At 43.5% G+C, this 22,708-nt stretch overlaps 1 protein-coding gene across 2 annotated transcripts in view; it reads left to right on the top strand.

Moving 5' to 3' along the window:
* LOC126188066 (uncharacterized) overlaps positions 1 to 22,708 on the top strand; it is a 411,581-nt gene that overhangs the window by 286,920 nt on the left and 101,953 nt on the right. For both annotated transcript variants that reach the window (XM_049929511.1, XM_049929510.1), the window contains exon 2: positions 11,119 to 11,300. In XM_049929511.1, coding sequence (XP_049785468.1) covers positions 11,127 to 11,300 — 174 coding nt within the window. In that variant the 5' untranslated portion in view covers positions 11,119 to 11,126. The remainder of the gene's footprint in view (positions 1 to 11,118; positions 11,301 to 22,708) is intronic.

Raw genomic sequence — 22,708 nt, 5'->3', positions numbered from 1 at the left:
ATTTTGGTACGTTTTCACTGACAAATAGACTGACGAGGAAGGTTTGTGTATGTAGTTTATTACGGCTACGCTGTACTTGTCATTCGGTCTTAGATACTTAGTCCTAGCCGTGCGAAGTGGGGGATGGGTCGCTAGTACTATAGAAACTTAAAATGAAAAACCATATGGTAGACTTGCTAAAACAGGTTCGGCTACTTTACCATAAGAATAACTGCCAACTTTGGGGATACAGAAATCAGTAAATGAATATATTTTGCATATTCTCATTGACTGGTATCATATGTATCATATGGGAAAATTTCGGTATTCTGGGTAATTCCTTACTTAGCCAAAAAGTATTCATTGCACCAAAAAAGTAATTATGTACCGGTATGGATTTCACATCTGACAGGAACCTCTTTAAGTAGCTGGGAACACTAACCACATGCTTACAGTATATTTATTCACTTATGAAACCTGTAATCACGAATCCACCTGAATTTGGGGGTAACAAAGATATTAACAAGTACATCACTATAAGAAAAAAACTCTCCATTACATTTTAATGAATCTAACTCTGACACATAAAGGGATGGAATATGCCATTATAAAAGTCTTTCAAATGTACCCATCAAACGTCTGACAGATAGCAAAAGTATCATCATATGTTCCTCCTTCACAACTCCTTCCACAACATAGAGGAATTGTGGAATAGAAACAGTCATTTTTACAGAAGGATCCTGCAAATGGCCACCATGTAACCACAAACACAGCATGGTTAGCATGGTGATAATTTATGCATTAATATGTACCCATTTCAGCTTTGTTGTTTTTTTTCTGCATCCAAACCTCCTGCAAATACAGCATACAATTTACTACCTGTCTTTTCTGCAGATTCGTAATTCCCATGAAGTTGACTACACCCTTCAGTATAGACTATTCGTCTTGCTTCCATGCATCCACACTTCAACGCCTGCCTGCTGCGCAGGGGAAAATAAATGTTAAAGGCTCGGCATGCGTACTTGGAGGTACTAGCCAACCTGAAAACATACTGCTCGTAATAGCTAAAATTATTAGTCTGAAAATTCACTAAATACTGATGCAATGTTGTTCAGTATGTTGTCCTTAGTCATCAACAGAATTATCTTCACTTATACGTGTAACAACTGGTACATATGACTGCGAAAACTGCACGACAGACAGAAGATAGACATGTATCAGTCGACAGAAAACCTCTTCAACTTTTTAACTCATGTTACTGCTGCTCAATATGGACACCATTTGTGCGGAGGCAAACGTCAGTACAAATCTCCATGCGCTGACGCAAGCCGACAGGAAAACTGCGACAAAAGCCCACTTTGGGAATTTGTTAATTGGGTTAGCCTATCTGCAGGTCCGAACTGATGCTGAGTACATGTTGAAGGAGATCAAACAGCTAAGGTCCTCAGTCTCCTGTTACCCCCTCCCCCCCTTCCCCAGAACAGAGCAGTGTTCCCAATCTGTTTGCGAATAGTATTCTGTGTGAAAGTGAATTAGTTCATTCCACAGCCTGTTCCCGAGGCGAACACTGGAACCAGGAACAAGGGAACCAGCCGGGTATTCATCTAGTGAGATGTGGGGAAACCGCCTAAACACTACATCCAAGCTACTGGCACATCGATCTCTCGTCATTTTTCTGCCAGGCAAGTTCGATCCAGGCCCGGCCAACCTCCCCTTCCCGCAAGCAGTTGTTTTAACACGTGCGGCCACCGGGGCGTGTCTTGATCTGGTATAATTCAGTACGACATTACGGAGCGGATATTTGTCTATATGTTCACACAAGTCTACCCCCTAGTGCAACCATGCCACTACGCGTACTACACTATTGGCCATTAAAATTGCTACACCACGAAGATGACGTGCTACAGACGCGAAATTTAACCAACAGGAAGAAGATGCTGGCATATGCAAATGATTAGCTTTTCAGAGCATTCACACAACGTTGGCGCCGGTGGCGACTCCTACAACGTGATGACATGAGGAAACTTTCCAACCGTTTTCTCATACACAAACAGCAGTTGACCGGCGTTGCCTGGTGAAACGTTGTTGTGATGCCTCGTGTAAGGAGGAGAAATGCGTACCATCACGTTTAAGACTTTTATAAAGGTCGGATTGTAGCCTGTCGCGATTGCGGTTTATCGTATCGCGACATTGCTGCTCGCGTTGGCCGAGATCAATGACTGTTAGCAGAATATGGAATCGGTGGGTTCAGGAGGGTAATACGGAACGCCGTGCTGGATCAAAACGGCCTCGTATCACTAGCAGTCGAGATGACAGGCATCTTATCCGCATGGCTGTAACGGATCGTGCAGCCACGTCTCCATCCCTGAGTCAACAGATGGGGACGATTGCAAGACAACAACCATCTGCACGAACAGTTCTACGGCGTTTACAGCAGCAAGGACTGTCAGCTCGGAGACCATGGCTGTGGTTACCCTTGACGCTGCATCACAGACAGGAGCGCCTGCGATGGTCTACTCAACGACGAGCCTGGGTGCACGAAAGGCAAAACGTCATTTTTTCGGATGAATCCAGGTTCTGTTTACAGCATCATGATGGTCGCATCCATGTTTTGCGACATCGCGGTGAACGCACATTGGAAGCGTGTATTCGTCATCGCCATACTGGCTTATCACCCGGCGTGATGGTATGGGGTGCCATTGGTTACACGTCTCGCTCACCTTTTGTTCGCATTGACGGCACTTTGAAGTGGACGTTACATTTCAGATGTGTTACGATCCGTGGCTCTACCCTTCATTCGATCCCTGCGAAACCCTACATTTCAGCAGGATAATGCACGACCGCATGTTGCAGGTCCTGTACGTGCCTTTCTGGATACAGAAAATTTTCGACTGCTGCCCTGTCCAGCACATTCTCCAAATCTCTCACCAATTGAAAACGTCTGGTCAATGGTGGCCGAGCAACTGGCTCGTCACAATACACCAGTCACTACTCTTGATGAACTGAGGTATCGTGTTGAAGCTGCATGGGCAGCTGTACCTGTACATGCCATCCAAGCCATCCAAGCCCTGTTTGACTCAGTGCCTAGACGTATCAAGGGCGTTATTATGGCCAGAGGTGGTTGTTCTAGGTACTGATTTCTCAGGATCTATGCACCCAAATTGCGTGAAAATGTAATCACGTGTCAGTTCTAGTATAATATATTTATCCAATGAATACTCGTTTATCATCTGCATTTCTTCTTGGTGTAGCAATTTTACTGGCCAGAAGTGGATAAATCTAAAACTTGGAGAGACTTTCTATCTACTGAAATGTGTCATTTTGACTATTTCTTGTAGTTCTCGCACAGTCGTCTTCGGAAATCACATCGTAACGTTTATTGCGAATATGATCCAAGGAACAAAAACTGGATAATTGGGTAGCAAAGGAAGGAAGATTAGGATTCAACGATCCGTTGACACCGAGGTTATTAGAAACAGAGGAGTGGCTCGGATTGTATCAAGCATGGGGAAGGAAACTGGCCGTGCCCTTTCGAAGGAACCATCCCGGCATTTGTCTCGAGCGATTTAGAGAAATCACGGTAAACACAAATCTGGGTGGACAGACGCGGATTTGAACTGTCGTCCGCCCCGTTGCAAGTCCATTGTATTACTCACTTCTCCACCTCTCTCGGCTTGCCAGGGAGAACCACCACGATATATTTCCGGACGATATTTATGTTTCGTCATTACAACTACATGGAAATGCGTGTTTTGTTTATTAAACTAAAGCAGCACCAGTGGTCTTTAATTAAAGATATTTACAGTTTCATTTATTTTTTACGTAGAAAAGCAATTAGTTAACAAATTGTTGGTTCCAGAATGAGATTTTCACTCTGCAGCGGAGTGTGCTCTGATATGAAACTTCCTGGCAGATTAAAACTGTGTGCCCGACCGAGACTCGAACTCGGGACCTTTGCCTTTCGCGGGCAAGTGCTCTACCATCTGAGCTACCGAAGCACGACTCACGCTCGGTCGTTTCAAATTGTTGGTTTTTGCGTACAGCAATTTCTGCTTGGTTTTTCGTTTACATCAGGAAATGCCGTCTGCTAGCACGTCTTTAGTTTCTTTCTTCATTAGACACTGATAGCTGTGATCTGCTTCCGTAATATAACATGGGGGGGGGGGGTGGAAAAAATGGAAATGGAAATGAGCGTTTGGCGTCATTGGCTGGGAGACCCCTTGGGGGGCAGGTCCGGCCGCCTTGGTGCAGGTCTTTATTACATTCGACGCCACATTGAGCGACCTGCGCGCCGGATGGGGATGAAATGATGATGAAGACAACACAACACGCAGTCCTTGAGCGGAGAAAATCTCCGACCCAGCCGGGAATCGAACCCGGGCCCGGAGGACGGCAATCCGTCACGCTGACCACTTTTTTTTTCATTTTGTTCAGTCTGTTTATTTCGTTGCGTTTGGTGTGTGCGGACGTCACATGACGTCCGTTCAAGTTGATCGTTGATTCCTTTACTCAGTTTTTTTTATTATTACAGAGGACAATCGGCCCTCTGACCGAACACGCTGAGCTACCGTGCCGGCCACCACTCAGCCATCGAGGCGGATAATTTACAAGGGGTGAGCGACAACTATTTACAACATACCACAGCGGTATTGGGGAAGTTGAGACGAACATGTAGGACACTTGTGGTCTGTCGGGTAAGGAATTTATCTGAAACTGGCCTAAAAGAACTATCTAAGTTACACCGCAAGTGCGTCGCGCGTGACTTTCAGTATTCTGTCACTCGCTGCGCACAAGCTATTCGTCCCACAGAAAAAGTGAATAGGACTTTCTTTGTAGGAAATTGAATGTAGTTTAATTTTGTACTGGGATACGTTTTGCTTGAGGCCGCGTTGTTGGAGTTATTCAAGAAAAACGTACAGAAGTAGCATTCAAACGCCCCTCAACGGTCAGGAATTTTAGTAGGTTGTTCATGGCAATCTCTCCTACCACTGTACAGAAACTTGCGATTACGCGAATTATTTTTCATATTTCACCTTTTTTGGTCTTCATTACTGGTCTATTAGTATGACTTAGTCGTGCCCTTTCAAATTGTAAAATTGTCGTTTGTGTAAATTTTATCTCATAGTTTTGTGAATTTTAACAGCGTAAAATTAACGATTAAGTAGTTTTGTTTGCCTCGTCTTCCTGATGTGTTGCATCTCTTCCGAAAGGGCACAATGCTGGTGCACGCACAAGTGCTTCGGAGCACACCGTGCGTCGTACGTTGTTGAACATGGAGCTAAGCAGCAGACCACCACTACGTGTTCACATATTGATCCAACGACATCGTCAATTACTATTGCAGAGGCCACGATCGGGATTCGACCGTCGATCAGGGGAAACCTGTGGGCTCTTCGGATGAACCACATTTCTGCTACACCAGGTCGGCGGTCGTCTCCACAAACGCCGTCATCGAGGTGAACGGCGACTCGAAACGTGCAGCGCGCCACGGACGCAGGCTGGTAGGAGCACTATTATGCTATAGGAGACATTCTCCTGCGTCTGCATGGGATCTGTGGTAGTAGTCGAAGACACGCTGACACCTGCCAACAACCTCCATACCTTCATGCTCGATATCTTCCCCAACTGCGATGTCGTCTTTCAACAGTATTCTTGTCCGCGTCTCGGAGGCTGAATCATGGTACAGTGGTTGAGGACCATTACAGTGAAGTCACGTTGATGTCTCGACGATCTAATTCGCCCAAAGTAAATCCTAAGGAATCCATCTGGATCACTACCGGTGGCCATCACCGCGTACGCAAATCAGCGGCCCGTTGTTTACGCGAATTGCATGACCTGTGCATAAATATTTAGTGCCTAATACCTCTACAAACCTACCAACAAACTATCCGATCCCTGTTATGCAGAATCAGTGATGTATTTCGTTCCAAAGATGGAAAAACAAGCTATTAAACAGGTGGTAATAACGTTTTTGCTCAGCAGTGCATGCAATAAAATAATAATCGTATTTACAATGAAGCAGTTAGTTAGTGTCAGACACTCTCTGTTACTTAGGCAATGATGCGCAGCCTGAATTATTTTTGTACGCTCTCTGATAAAGTCCATAAATTATCCTCGAAATTTACTTAGAAGCTTAGTCAACTCATTCGTCAAAAGAAATTGAACAAAAAATTTTTGCTCCACTATGACTTAACGTGGTTTTCGGCTACCGACAGCCACCTATGTAGTGGAAGTACTCTTAAAAGTAAGCCTGCATATTCACTGATCGGCAGTGCGAGGGGTATCTTCAATCGGACAACACTGCTGTTGTACATCGTTCATTCTTTCAACACACCTCAGAGCGTCATTTCATTTTACGGCAAAAAGAGTTGTCGGGAGCATTACTCGAACACTGAACTTCTATCGTGGCGATACAAAACAGTGAATATCTGCGATGTAGTGGCCGCCCGCAGTCAACAATACCAGCTGATGGTCGACACCAACAAATTTTTGGTTATAGGTACGCGAGGGAGACGCACGGCGTTCTGTATTACCCTCCTGAACCCACCGATTCCATATTCTGCAGTCATTGGATCTCGACCAACGCGAGCAGCAATGTCGCGATACGATAAACCGCAATCGCGATAAGCTACAATCCCACCTTTATGAAAGTCGGAAACGTGATGCTACACATTTCTCCTCCTTACACGAGGCATCGCAACAACGTTTCACCAGGCAACACCGTTCAACTGCTGTTTGTGTATGAGAAATCGGTTGGAAACTATCCTCGTGTCAGCACGCTGTAGGTGTCGCCGCCGGCGCCAACCTTATGTTAATGCTGTGAAAAGCTATTCATTTGCACATCACAGCATCTTCTTCCTGTCGGTTAAATTTCGCGTCTGTAGCACATCATCGACGTGGTGTAGCAATGTGAATGGCCAGTAGTGTAATACCTAAACCAGGTTAAAGAGCCGCAAACAACAAGGTTCCGGGTTCGAGTCCCGGTCTGACACGCAGCTTTAATTTGTCGCGAAGTTCGGATAGTGGTGTTACTAGGTGTGGACACCAGGACGCGAGAGGCTGTCTGCTGCTGCCTGGCGTGACCGCGCAGGGTTGTCGAGGCCTCTCTTTTACGATCGCGAGGGAGCGCAGCGGGCGCAGGTACCGCACAATGATCTGTGCCGCGGCCGAGCAGACCCGCTACCGCCTCTCGCCTCCCGACCTCGCCCCTCCCTCCCGTATTGATCCCCAGCTCCTCCTCCTCCTCCTGGCGACACACACAGAGAAACACAGACATCACCGGGAATTGCAAACTCCAGCCCTGCCCGAGCGCCGTGTCGGATCGTCGCTCTCTCTCTCGGCCCCTGACGGCCTGCCGCACTGCGATACTTGTGCTCCCGCGACAGAGGGCGCGTCTGCAAAGAAGGCGCCGCAGCCACTCAATTAGCGTCGCGGTCTGACGCTTGTCCCGACCTGGCACAGCTCCTACCACCCGCTTGAATTAACGTGAGGCCTGCCTGGCGCAGTCAGGACGTCGACGACAATAATTCTCCGTGGGGTGAGGTCCGCTAAGTAACCTTCAATAAAATGTCTTGTTGATGCAGTAATTTACCAACAGCCATATGTATTGTAGAAATTTATTTTATTTTATGAACTTCTATGTGCTACCAGTTTCGGCATCAATGTAATGCCGAAACTGGTAGCATACAGAAGTTCATAAAATAAAATAAATTTCTACAATACATACGGGTGTTTCAGGACGATTGATTCACGGATCCACTTATATGGCTCTTTCCGTGTATAGCGATTTTACGACTATGACGAGTGGGGCCTGAAGATGGCATCAATGTAATGCCGAAACTGGTAGCACATAGATGTTCATATAAAAATAAATTTCTACAATACATATGGCTGTTGGTAAATTATTGCATCAAGAAGTTCTTGCCAGCCGTCGTCACACGATCCATAATGGATCAACGAAGATTTAATAGAGTGAGAGGGAGAACGTCTCCTAGGTTTCCTAGGAATAGGGTTCAGTTACTTAAGAATTAAATTTTGAAAAGTATTTCCACAATAGTTTAACCTTTTTCGGGGAAGTGTCTTACAGTGGCTGTTTTTCCTTGCGAATCAGTAAGTACACCCTACACTCTACGACTGGCGTCCGCAGAAATTTTTCCAGAAGATTCAAAACACCTGTTTTGAGTATAACTAATTGGGTGAGCTTGAAAACGTGTCGTGCCCCAAGAACCGTAAACAATTTTGTTCTTCAGGAGTTTTATATGAACTCGAACACTAAACTAATTGCATTAGTTGAATGCCAACGTTCCTCCATACTTTGTGGTTCAAAATGGTTCAAATGGCTCTAAGCACTGTGGGACTTAACATCTGAGGTCATAAGTCAAAAAAATGGCCTTGAGCACTATGGGACTCAACAAAAAAATGGTTCAAATGGCTCTGAGCACTATGGGACTTAACATCTGTGGCCATCAGTCCCCTAGAACTTAGAACTACTTAAACCTAACTAACCTAAGGACATCACACACATCCATGCCCGAAGCAGGATTTGAACCTGCGACCGTAGCGGTCACGCGGTTCCAGACTGAAGCGCCTAGAACCCCACGGCCGCACCGGCCGGCTGGGACTCAATATCTGAGGTCATCAGTCCCCTAGAACTTACAACTACTTAAACCCAACTAACCTAAGGGCATCACACGCATCCATCCCCGAAGCAGGGTGCAAACCTGCGACCATAGCAGCCTCGTGGTTCTGGGCTGAAGCGCCTAGAACCGTTCGGCCACCGGGGCCGGCATACTTTGTGCTGTTTCTATACTTAACTACGTGCCCCTTGCTCCTGATTCTCCAGTGAACAATATTATTCTTTAATGATAACAATTTCGCCATTTAACTGACGGTTGAGAAGGGCTATAGAGCCTAAACTGCAGTAGTTATTAAAAGGACTTAAAAGTGTTATGTCCTTACGGACACTATGGCTATTTCTAATATGTCGCTATTTTCGATAGTTTAACCTTTTTCGGAGAAGTGTCTTACAGTGGCTGTATACCCTTGCGAATCAATGACTACACCCTTGCACTAAACGACTGGCGTCCACAGAAATTTTTCCAATAGGGGGCAAGATTCAAAACTCTCATTTTGAATATAACTAATTCGATGAGCTTGAAAACGTGTCATGCTCAAGAACCACAGATAATTTTGTTCTTCAAGAATTTTATATAAACTCGAACATTAAACTAATCGCATTAGTTGAACAGAAAACTGCCATCTTTCGTCCACACTTTATGGTGTGTCTGTACTTAATTACGTGGCCCTTACTCCCGATTCTGTTGTGAACAATATTACTTTCCCATTTGACTGATGGTTAAAAAGGGCTATAGAGCCTAAACTGCAATAGTTATTAAAACGACTTAAAAGTATTATTTTCTTGCGCACACTATAGCTATTACGAATCTATCGCTATTTTCAAGTGGGGGTGGGGATTCTTTCTTATCCTGTGCTAATCAGCCACATTGCATGCCGTAGCACATGGTAAGTACGTCATGTCAATGCCGTTTATATCGTATATCAAACCAATATTAGCGTCTTAATCAACACCAGTCCAACTCTGAACTTAAGACGTAATACAAGGGTCACTCTAAAAGAAATGCACACTATTTTTTTAAATCCATCTTTTATTCTACATGTTTGAAAGTTTTACAGTGTGTAGATGCATCCTTTAGGAACAATATTTTCATTTCTCCACATAATTTCCATCCCTCTCAACTGCCTTGCGCCATTTTGGAACCAGCGCCTGTATACCTGCGCGGTAAAATTCTGGACCAACCTGTTGGAGCCACTGTTTGGCAGCGTGCACAAGGGAGTCATCATCTTCAAACCTTGTTCCACGAAGAGAGTCTTTCAGTTTCCCAAAGAGATAATAGTCACATGGAGCCAGGTCAGGACTGCAAGGCGGGTGTTTCAGTGTTGTCCATCCGATGGTTTTTTGACTGACATGTGGCCGTGCATTGTCGTGCAACAGCAAAACATCCTGCTTTTGCCGATGTGGTCGAACACGACTCAGTCGAGCTTGAAGCTTCTTCAGACATCAGAATTTATGGTGGTTCCACTTGGCATGATGTCCACAAACAAGAGTCCTTCGGAATCGAAAAACACCATAGTCATAACTTTTCCAGCAGAAGGTGTGGTTTTGAATTATTTTCTTGGGTGAATTTGCATGATGCCATTTCATTGATTGCCTCTTCGTGTCTGGTGAAAAATGATGGAGCCATGTTTCATCACCTGTCACAATTCTTCCAAGAAATTCATCTCCACCATTCTCGTACTGTTCCAGAAGTTCGCTGCATACCGTTTTTCTTGTTTCTTTGTGAACCACTGTCAACATCCTGGGAACCCACCTGGCACAAACCTTTTTTAACGCCAAGACTTTCAGTATTCTGCAGACACTTCCTTCCCCTATCCCACCGTAGTGTGACAATTTGTTCACTGAGATGCGTCTGACAGCAGTCACCAATTCGTTAACTCTCTGTACATTTTCTGGAGCGTGTGCAGTACGAAGCCTCCTGCTGCGAGGACAATTCTCAATATTTCCGTGCGCGCTTTCATCACGTAACCTGCTTGTCCACCGACTAACTGTACTGAGATCGACAGCAGCATCTCCATACACCTTTTTCAACCTCTTGTGGATGTTTCCCACTGTCTCGTTTTCACAGCACAGGGATTCTATGACAGTACGTTGCTTCTGACGAACGTCAGGTGTAGCAGCCATCTTGAGAACATGCTGTGACGGCGCCCCTCACGGGAACAGGTTGAACTAAGTATGAAAAGAAGCGGGAAGGATGTATCTACACACCGTAAAACTTTCGCACATGTAGAATGAAAACTGTATTTTTACAAAAATAGTGTGCATTTCTTTTGGAGTGACCCTCCTACATATCTCATTGCAGATGCCGTATGAAATGGTTATAGAGCTGAAATTGCAATAGTGTCCAGCAGGAAGTTTGGGAGCATTCAAAATGTGAAACCTTTATCGTGAAGAGAATTCTACTTGACAGTGACTCCGAAAAATAGGGAAATTGTCGAAAAATATTAGGCGTTTCGCCGGCATTGTGCCACGCCATCCTCAGAGTTCGGGTTCGCTTGTTGCAGGTGCAGCGATGGCAGTGCAGCTGCTTGACGAGGACCACCTGGCGATCAGCGCTATCGTCACGGTGGCCATGCAGCTCATCTTCTTCGCGGTGGCCGCCACCTTCCAGTTCGACAAGCTGACCGACTTCGCCGGCGGCACCAATTTCATCATCATCGCCCTCCTAACATTCTTTTTGGGTCAGGTAATGCCGCACCACACAAGACACCACTACTAGGTTTAACTTCCTGCTGTTGTAATTTTCTCACTTTAAGCCTGAGTATGGACAAGAGAAAGCAGGTTAAATATTAACGTTATGTCGATGATTACGTGATTATGGACGGACCAGATTCTCTGATGAGATGTAGGCGCCCCGGTGGTCCCGGTCGCCTACGGTGGACTGAAAAGCCGAGCGGAGACCTCTCCAGTTGTCAGGATGCTAGGAAATGACTGTGGACGGGTCAGAAACGCCAAAGAAACATTATTAATTCATAACACCTTTATTCCTGGCGAGTACAATGTGGCCTGCGTAACACAGGCTGGCTGAGCTTGGTGGTATCAACGACCTTCCCCAAGTCCTCGCTGACTCGTAGCGATGACACCAGCTCCGGGCCGCACCAGTCTTGCTAGCGCAGCGCTGCTTGCTGTGACGTAGCGGAGGAATGCCCTTACTTCGGCCGCGCGTGGCTGGCGGCGCCCGGCTGGGCTCTGGACAGGAGGCCGTTGCGCGTGGAGGCTCCGGGTTTGAGTTCCGGCGCTGTCGGCACGAGAGGCGTTCTCGTAGTGCGGAGTGTATTCCATCCCACCCCGTCTTCTTCCCTGCTCCTCCTGGTGGCTCGTCCGCGGTGGACGGGCGGAATGGGCTGCAATCCCCCAGCGTCGTCGGCTCACCCGGTTGTGACGGCGGATCCACAGGGCCTAGACCCCGCACGATCTCAACGACGGCTCACTGATGTGGTCAGCATTGGCGGCGAGCGAGTCTGCCGCGGCAGTCTGCTAATCCTGGGTTGATGTTTGACAGTGGCAGCAGAGAGTACCAGAGCTGGTACTGTCTCCTCACGTCTGCTGCTGGATGGGCCGCCCTTACTGCAACATCTCCTTAATAAAGATTAACATGTCGATCACCGAGCTGAGTGCTACGCAGCATCCCAGTACACATCTAACTGCAAGTCTAACTGCGAGTGCCTTGTTGCTATCAAAGCTGGCGTATTTAAAGGAAGCACGAGCGACGTCCTGACGTCATGCTCGTTTGTAATGAACGCATTCGTTCCACTTATACTGCTGATTCATCTGTCCCCTTAGGTGTTCTTGCGACAGAGTTACGTGTTGTTACGGCAGACTTACGCGAAGTTGTGAAATGCAGTACAGCTGACGCTATACCTCTGTCTTACACACTACGAAAGTCTCCGTCTAACACAAACCCGCATGCTAAACGATTCTCTCTCGTCTGTTGTGTGTAATCAGTCCATTGCCCCTGCGTGACGACACATTCCAATAAATGTGCAATCCGCTTACCTCTTGGCTAACCTACTGCCTCTGGCTCTCGGCATAGGCAACGAAACTTTGACAATATTCCACGTTTCCAACTCTTTACTATTCCGCGACGCTACGGAGACGAGACTGGAGGGTTCATCCATATGTCTTCTAGTGGCGCATTGGATAAACATATTGTTATGCCTTTGTCACTACCTTCTGATAACACTGCTGTTTGTATCAACTGTCTCGTTTTCAGGCTCTGGGTGAAGGAGATGTGCGCTATGGTGCGACACTTGACTCGCAATCGTGAAGAGGGGTTTCAAATCGCCTTATGATCATCTAGATTTAGATTAAACATGCTAATGCCACAGTGATTTCCTTGAGAAAGGCACAGACAATCGTCTTCCCTTGGCCTTCACAAAACTGTACTTCTGCTCCGTCCCTAATGACGAAGTAAGTAGCTCAACACTTCTCTGATAGACTCCTGAATATCGCGCATCAGTCTGGGGCCCTTGCCAGATACATTCGATAAAATTAATAGAATTCCAAAGAAGACCAATTCATTTCGTCACAGGTTCGTTTAGTTGGCACGGAAGTGTCACTGAGATGCTCATCCATCTCCAGTGGCAGACGCTACAAGAGAGGCTTTGTACATCAGGTTGTAGCTGACTTTAAAGTCGGAGAGCATATGTTCCTAGAAGGGTCAACTAGCGCATTACTTTCTCCAATACGCATCTCGCGAAAAAACGAAGAAAGTAAAATCAGAGAGACTCGAGCTCACATAGAGGCTTCCCTGCGATCACTCCTCTCCAACACCACTCGTGACTGGAACAGAAAAAAGGGGGACAGTGACAGCGACTTGCGGTCTATAGATGTGGATAGAAATGAAGAAGTAGATGACATTGTCATAGATGTGACAGACCATAATCTTCAATCCTTTCTTCCTTCTTGACCACTAAACAAGGCGAGCCCATTATGATGGCTTGTACATATGGTCGCACTTGAAAGTAACTCACAGGTTGTACTACCTGACAATGCAAATACAAATACAACAAAACGAAATTTACTCCAATTAACAATTGCAAGTGTAGAAAGAATGGATTATTAAAAATAATGGTTGTGGTCGTGAACCCAATGGCAACTAAAATAATGGAAGAATGGCGAAGATACTCAGCCATGTGGCTTTTGCAAAGGAACCATCCCAGCTTTCTCTGTAAAATACCTAAATCAGGATAGCTAAGCGGGTTTTTGAACTCCGATCCTCTCGAGTATAAATCCAGCTCTGATTAGTCATCTCGATTTATACCGCTTTTAACACCATTTCTTCTGTACATTCGAAGTAGAGATTCTCATCTACTAAACATGACGCGTTGTTTGTGAAGTCATGTTTCGTTCTACATTTTATTCGCTTACTTGATTTCAGTTGCGAGTGATCACGTTTTTTTTTTTTTTTGTTTTTTTTTGTTTTATTCTTTCTTGTCTATCAAATACGTCTACATCCACAGCTTAAGAAGTTCCAAACAAATGTCTTCACAAAACTAATTATTTAGCGTGCATGTGTATGTGTGTGTGTGGAGGCATTCGCTAGTTGTGATGATGTTACTTTTATTCTTTAAAGAGCAGCTTTTCCACAACGTTCCTTCTTTTAATATCCACGATACTGCGTAAGGGGCGGAATTTATTTATATATTTTATTTATTTATTGTTCAGCTAATTCATTCTATACAAGATGTAGCCTCTTTAAGTTATTAAATAAATTTTTAAGAGGTTTTTCCATGCATCCCATGCATCCCGCAACTTTCCTGAGTTGGAATTGGTGAATTCGAAATGAAATAATGAAGGCTACAGTTAAATATCTCTTAGACCGTATTTGGAGTTATTTCTTCTTCGTTCAATTCAATTGTAACGCTGATTATCGGTCCGAATTTATCTTTATCTCAAGACACCTTTAGATGTTCACAAAAACCTGTGATTAACTTAATTAATAAACTGAGCATAAATTTTGATTCTTGCTGAAGTTTCGCCACATAACGACAATCGTTCTGTTGTGTTGCACATTTAGAAGCATGAACTTGGAACTGATGTGGAAAGAGCTACTATTTTAAGTTAAAATTGTTGCTGATAGTAGGTTGTGCCGACTATCTATTGATATTTAAGTGACCTCTGACACGAAACAGAGTGACTGAGATAGATTTTTAAAATCCGTGCGCTATGCTTATAACAGAAAAATTTAACAGCATTTACGAAGTGATCTTTAGATAAGGTTTATTCCAGACTTTGTCAGGTATGTTTCGTACCTCTGCTTATGCAGGTCTCCATCTACTTGCGGAATTACTAGATTGAAGTTGTGACTCGAATTCTAGACTGAATAATGTATACGAGCAAAGTTTAGCAGTTCGTTTATTTGGTCCGCAAAAGTTAGACTGATAGACCTTGCCATAGATGGTTGGTTATATATAGCGTCCATATCTCACTGTTATATGCGAAAGCCGGGGACAGGCTAAGATCAGCTGCTCATTCGAGGAAATTGAAGTGGAATTATTTTCTTGACTTGCCAAAATGCTGATTTTTACTTCTGTGTTTTTGCAAGTGCCCCAGCAGTCAAATATGTAAAAATGCCATATCTTGGAATAGTATCTGATAAATTAGCAAGACTATTCAAAAACACAGAAGTAAAAATCAGCTTCAGCACCAACAACCACCTAAGTAGGAAGTTTATTCACAATATAAAACCACCAGATACAAGTTTTGATGCATCTGGCATTTACAAAATTACCTGCAGACAATGTAATAAATATTATATTGGCCAAACAGGCAGAAATTTCAGAACCCGATTCAAAGAACATTTAGACTGCTACAGGCTTGATAAATGTAACAAATCAGCAGTAGCCACTCACATTAAAGACACAGGCCACCCTTTGAAAATCGAAGACAACTCGAAATTTTACACAAAATAGGAAAAAGTAAAAGAATGGATATCATGGAAGAAATGGAAATTTTCATACATATTACAAAGCATGGAGATAACATTCTTAATGAAATAACCGAATTCAAAAACTCAGAATTCTTCAACAGTCTTAAGCCAGTTCTAACTCAACAGATTCAAGATATGTCATTGTAAATAATTGACTACAAATCTGTCAGTACCAAGAATATCGATACAAAACCTCGATAATCGATACAGACTCACATGCTACAGTCGGCCATCTTGTGTTGTGTGCATAACGTCGAAGCAATTTGTGCAGTGAATTACGTTGGCAATCAGTGACAAAATACAATGTGCAATAGCGTAATGTCAATCAACAGCTCCGCCATTACACCAGTGATGCAAGCGAAGCATCAAGATGATGAAATCGTAAGTGATCAACTGTCATATAAAAGCCTTTCACACTATTTTCGTAACACATAACTGATGCAAATCTATCTGCATCCTATACAGGCTGTGATATCATACATATCAAACACGAGGAAAAAAACCGGCACAAGACATCACGAATTTCGATTTCTAGCCATACACTGCCCCCATTCTCCCCCGAAATGCCACACCAGCCGCTAAAGTAACAAACAATGGACAAAGAGTTTTAGATTAATCTAGTTTCAGACTGTTTATTTTTAAGTAACATTTCTCTGCATGTCTGTATGTATGTATAAACGCCTGAAGATGAACAGAACATGTTCGAAACGCGTGGTATTATGTTAGATTAAACATAAAATAAAAAAGTGACTAATAGCAGAAACTAGAAATAAATAATAATCCCACACAGTCACGGCTCACAAACATAGCCATTATTGCCGAAAATAATTAAGAACTCGAACTATCCGAACTGTTTACGTCACAGTTCTGGAAATCTCTGGTTCTGTTTGATCTTCCGATTGATTCGAACAAAAGGCTATTGTTTGTACTATATCCACGACCAGTCTTTAATGCACTATGGATCGTAATAGTAAGCATAATTGAGAATCACGGACTACAGTACTTTCTATGGTGCAGGCTGTATGTACCAACGCCAACTAATAAATAAAAGATTTCAATCGTGATTCTGTCGAATTCTCGATCTTTGGTTCGTCCCGCAATATAGTGACGTCTAATGGTACTATCTCCAAGACTGGTCTTGTCGTTCTAATTTATTCTCGCGATAGCAGTTACAGACTGTTTACCACGATATATTTCGTTGGTTATGCAATTAATTATTGATTAATTTTTTCCTTGTTTCATCTGAATGTTGCCATCTTGTTTTTTAATTGATCTGTGTCGTTTTTATGTGCTGTTATAACGGTATTTATACAAAGATTAAAATGCTATTTAGCAATCCACATGCTAAATCATTTGTCTCCCCCAAAAAATTAAAACAGTGTACTGGATTTAGTCACGTAACTTTTTCAGAGCACAACATTTTCGTCTTTACCTGCTACCTTTACTTAAAAATCAACTTAAATGTTTACATAAGATTCCGGAATGAAATTCAGGGGGAGAGTCCCAAGGAAGTGTAATACATCCACATAAGAAATGGCTTAGAAAACAATTGCTCCACCGATTGTTGAGTAAGGCTCATTAGTCTGGGAGCCTTATCAAGTTGCATTAATATAAGACATTGTGAAGATTCAACGAATATTGGCGCTTGTCTCCACGGTAATCATTTATTCAGCGCGAGAGAGTAACGAAGACACCCAAGTAATTCCTGTGCTAGACGGTACGAGAGAGGTGTTGTGCATCACGGAGAGATATACTATTAAAATCCTGAGAGAGAACATTCCAGGATGACACGGGAAACATGTTACTTCCTCCTACATACGTTTTACGAAATGACAACGACGAGAAAGTCCGCGAAATTGGAGTTTATACGATGGTTTACCAATAATTATGCTTTCCACGCGCCATCTCTCCACGATGTACAACACCTCTCTCCTACCGTCTGGCCAGGAATAACTTCAATGTCTTCGTAACTCTCTCGCGCTGACTACATAATTCCGTCAAGACACGCGCGATTCTTCGTTGAATCTTCACTATCTCTTCTTGTAATACAACTTGATGCAGACTGATGGGCCATACTCAAGAATCGGTCAAAAAAGTGTTGTTTAAATGATTTCTGATCTGGACGTATTAAATTTCATTTGAGATTCTCCCACTGAACCTCACTCCGACATCTGCATTTCCTAAAACCTATTTTATGTGGTCACTCCAATTAAGATTGCTCCTTAAGCTTACTCCTAGGTATTTTACGGCAGCTACTGTCTACACTGATTTGTCGCCAGTATTATAATCGAACACGAATAGATTTCTTAGCATATTAATGCGCAATGCGTTACATTTATTTATAATAAGTTTCAACTGTCAGTCCATGCATCAGTCATCAATGCTTTGCAGATACGTAAATCTCCTTTCGTTGTTAGCTGACACACTAGCGTGTCAACGGAACGGCACTCCTAGAAATTCAGCGCCTCATTCGTAATACAGATAGGACAGCAGTTACTAAACAGAAGTTAAACATTAGTATTACATTCTTACCCGGAATTCAAACTTGTGCCTTTGCTTATCACAGACAATACTCTACCAATTTAAACATCCGAGTACATCACTCTATGCTACCTAAAGTCCGTGATAGAACTGGAGGTATGGGTATATGAGTATATGATAGTTAATTACATCTTTGGTCGTACGTAAATAACTTTACGTTTTCTTTGCAAGCAGTCACAGTAATGTGTTACTTTTTTAAAAATTTTTAATAAAGCAACATGTTTCGAGGCATAGCTTCATCATTAGGTAATACAAAATCATTGAGTTTAAGTAGACATGTATCTTGATATATTAGCTTTTAGAGTCGAGTGCGTTGTGGATTACTCTGTTCGACAGAAATCAGCATGCTCTTGTGGCATACACTCCTTCCATTACTGTGGCTTACCTTATAATTACTGTGCAGTCTTTTTACACTTGTGAAGTACGCTGGTGATGTTATAATTGTAAGTGGAGATTTTAACTTACTGGCTGTAGACTGAGAGACTCAGGTGATTACTATAAGTAGCAGAGACAGATAATCGAATAACATAGTTCCAAGTGCTTTATCCGAAAATTACCTTGAGGAGTTACAGCATCGACACGCGAAAGTAACGCCTTAGATCTCATGGTGACAGACACACCCGAACTTCATAACTCAGAAAAGGGAATCAGTGATCATAAGGCCATAACAGCATTACTTAACACGGCTGTAAATAGGAACACACAGAAAGTATTGGAAGATCTTTCTTTTTAGCAAGAGCGACAAGAGACAAATTTCAGATTACCTGACTTAACAACACGAAAATTTCATCTCCAGCACTGACAATGTTGACCATTAGTAGACAAAATTCAGGAGTATCGTACGATACGCTCTACACGGGTGTGTGAGTGATGGAAAAGACCCGCCGTTGTTCCACAACAGTGTTAGAAAGCTGCCAAGAAAGCAAAGAAAACTTATAGGTTCAAACTTCCGGGCTAAGAGGCCGTGGTCGATCTGTAAAACTACATCTTCCTGACGTTTCGTTGCCAACTGCGGGTAACATCTTCCGCGGTGAGTTAACGACTGGCGCCAAACTGTGGACGTCCCTTTCATATAGAGCGCATAGAGGGTACCACCATACGTCACGTGGGGCCGACTGTAAGTCTATCTCTGACTAACGTCATTATTCTCGATTGAAGGTAATGGATTATCACGTCGTTGGTGCAAAGTCGACCGCCATATCTTATCTATCTTTAAGCCTTCTTCTTTTCTATTAAAATTATTGTGGTGTTTCTGAACCTCTATAGCTTTTCTACACATACGTGCATAATAATGCGATTTCCTGGGTAGCACGCTCGTCTCACTAAATTTTATTACATGATCACTGACTTTAAAAACATGTTCGGTATGTCCCAGTCGACAGTTCCTTTTGTTTTCCGTTTGACACTTCTTTTCGTTGTTCCAATATAAACCTTCCCACAGCTACATCCCAGGAATTGCTAAGGGGTGCCATGCGTCTTTCGCCGATCTCAAACACTCAATAATCTTCTTAGAGAGTCTAAAGATTGTTTCAACTTGGACCTTGGTCAGAACTTTCCCAGTACGGTCCGTAATGTTGCGAATAAACGGAAGAAAAACTTTTCCAGCTGACAGTTGTTGCTGAATGTTGTCAAACACTTTTCTTCTTGGATGGAGTGGTCGATCTATCTCGTTCTCAGCGTATCCATTTTTCTTAAAAGCAATTCGCAAATGATTTAGTTCGTCTTGCAAATAAATTGGCTCACAGATCTTATAAGCTCTGTCCACCAATATGCCCTAGGCTCCCATCTGCGCGTTTAATTACTGATACATCCAAAAAATTAAGTTGTCAATTGCTCTCTCTCTCCATAGTAAATTGTATCTTTGGATTAATACTGTTTAGGTGTACCGAGAAGCCATACAATTCCTCTTCACCGTGATTCCATACACAAAAGCGTCACCAACATACCGATACCACATCAAAGGGCTTTTACTGGCAGACTGCAGCGCCTGCTGTTCAAAAAATTCCATGCATAGATTAGCAACAGCCCATGGCCACTCCGTCGGTTTGTTCGTAAAACTCATTATCATACTGTAAATAAGTCGCGGACAGGCAATATCGAAACAGAGCTACTACATAAGTAGGAAATAGTCAGCTATGTATGAAAGAGCTTCGTCAACAGGAACCATGGTTACAGGGATACCACATGAAAATTGACAAGGATATCACCTGGAATGACAATAATTTCCTCCAGTTTTTCGATGAAGTGCATAGAATTTTTAATGTGATAATCAGTTTTACCAATAAGCGGTTTACCAAGGAGGCGAGATGTCTAGCTAACTCTTGAGTAAGCGATGCAATAGAACTCACTATCGGTCTCAATGGGACATTAGGCTTATGTATCTTCGGTAACCCATGTAATCTAGGAGGGTAAGCTTCCGTTTTGCATAGATATTTTTTATCCTCTGTAGGAATGGAAGTCTTTTTTATTAATCGATTGGTAGCTCCTAGCAGTCTTAGACTTCAAAAGGTCAGTGATCTTCCTATGGTAATTCTCGCTCTTCATCACAACGGTAGCGGTACTCTTATCAGCAGTAAGTACAATAAGATTCCTGTCAGCATTAATCTCCCGTAACGTCTTCCTTTCTCCTTGAGACAAATTACTGCTCCGTGGCTTAGCTTCACTCAGTAGCCTGACTGCTTCCATTCTGATTTCATCAGCAGAATGTTGTGATAACTGACGAATCCCCACCTCTAGATTAGCTACAATATCCTCCGTGTGAAACTTTGACGTAGTAATTGCAAAATTTCCTCCTTTAGAGAGAACAGAATTTTTTTCCTTCGATAATTCCCTTCCCGACGAATTAATAACCACACGGGAATCATCTGTAACTGGTGTTTCCTGTCTGCCCTTCTGTAAATTCTTGTACTTCTTCCGCCTACTAGAAGACGCTTTTGCACTCAGTTCCATAGATCTAAATGTTAACCTGTCCACCTTATTCCAATCACAAAACTGCACTGCATTGTTAATAAATGGCCGGCCGGTGTGGCCGAGCGGTTCTAGGCGCTTCAGTCTGGAACCGCGCGACCGCTAAGGTCGCAGGTTCGTATCCTGCCTTGGGCATGGAGGTGTATGATGTCCTTAGGTTATTTAGGTTTAAGTAGTTCTGAGTTCTATGGGACTGATGACCTTAGCTGTTAAGTCCCATAGTGCTCAGAGCCATTTGAACCATTTTGCTAATAAATAAATGGAGACTTAACAGTTGACTGCTAGTTACCGCCGGTCCTCGACGTGTTTGGTGAATCAGCTCCCGTAGCGTCGCCACTTCCATGCGTGAGTAGATACGGTTACCTTGTTCTGAGTGAAACAGTCATCTCATCTTCAAAAAATTCGGAATTGCGCCAGTGTCACGACTACGTAGCAAAAAAGTGAGTGTAAGAAGTTGTTGAGCTTTCTTCTTACGTAGCCCCTCCAGTCGTCGTACCACAACCGACATATCCTCCCTGTAGAAGCGTCAACGCACAACGTGTAGGCTTTCACGGCCGGCGTGTTCATTCGTTAAAACTTCCGGCCTGAGAGGGCGTGATCGATCTGTAAATCTTGTTCTTCCTGACGTTTCGTTGTCAACTGCGGGCAGCATCTTCCGAGGTGAGTCAACGACTGCCTGCCAGGCCGTGGAGGTCCCGTTTATATAGAGCGCATAGAGGGCACCACCATACGTCACTTGGGGCCGACTGTAAGTCTCTGGCTAAAGTCATTATTCTCAATTGAAGGTAATCGATTGTCACATCGTTGGCACAGAGTCTACCGCCATAGCTTATTTAATTTGAAGCCTCCCTCTTTTCTATTAAAATTAGTCTCTATTAGTGAGACGAGTATGCTAGCCAGGACATCACATTATTATGCACGCATGTATAGAGGAGCTATAGAGGTTCAGAAACACAACAATAATTTTAATAGAAAAGAGGAAGGCTTAAAGTTGGGTAAGATATGGCGGTCGACTCTGCACCAACGACGTGACAGTCAGTTACCTTCAATCGAGGCTAAAGACATTAGTCAGAGACTTACAGTCGGCCCCACGTGACGTATGGTGGTGCCCTCTGTTGTTGTTGTTGTGGTCTTCAGTCCTGAGACTGGTTTGATGCAGCTCTCCATGCTACTCTATCCTGTGCAAGCTTCTTCATCTCCCAGTACCTACTGCAACCTACATCCCTCTGAATCTGCTTAGTGTATTGATCTCTTGGTCTCCCTCTACGATTTTTACCCTCCACGCTGCCCTCCAATGCTAAATTTGTGATCCCTCGATGCCTCAGAACATGTCCTACCAACCGATCCCTTCTTCTTGTCAAGTTGTGCCACAAACTTCTCTTCTCCCCAATCCTATTCAATACCTCCTCATTAGTTACGTGATCTACCCACCTTATCTTCAGCATTCTTCTGTAGCACCACATTTCGAAAGCTTCTATTCTCTTCTTGTCCAAACTAGTTATCGTCCATGTCTCACTTCCATACATGGCTACACTCCATACAAATACTTTCAGAAACGACTTCCTGACACTTAAATCTATATTCGATGTTAACAAATTTCTCTTCTTGAGAAACGCTTTCCTTGCCATTGCCAGTCTACATTTTATATCCTCTCT

The sequence above is a fragment of the Schistocerca cancellata genome, chromosome 5 (assembly GCF_023864275.1).
Source record: "Schistocerca cancellata isolate TAMUIC-IGC-003103 chromosome 5, iqSchCanc2.1, whole genome shotgun sequence".
NCBI lineage: Eukaryota > Metazoa > Arthropoda > Insecta > Orthoptera > Acrididae > Schistocerca > Schistocerca cancellata.
Note: the sequence above shows the minus strand (reverse complement) of the source record. Positions and strands in the feature narration are given on the sequence as shown.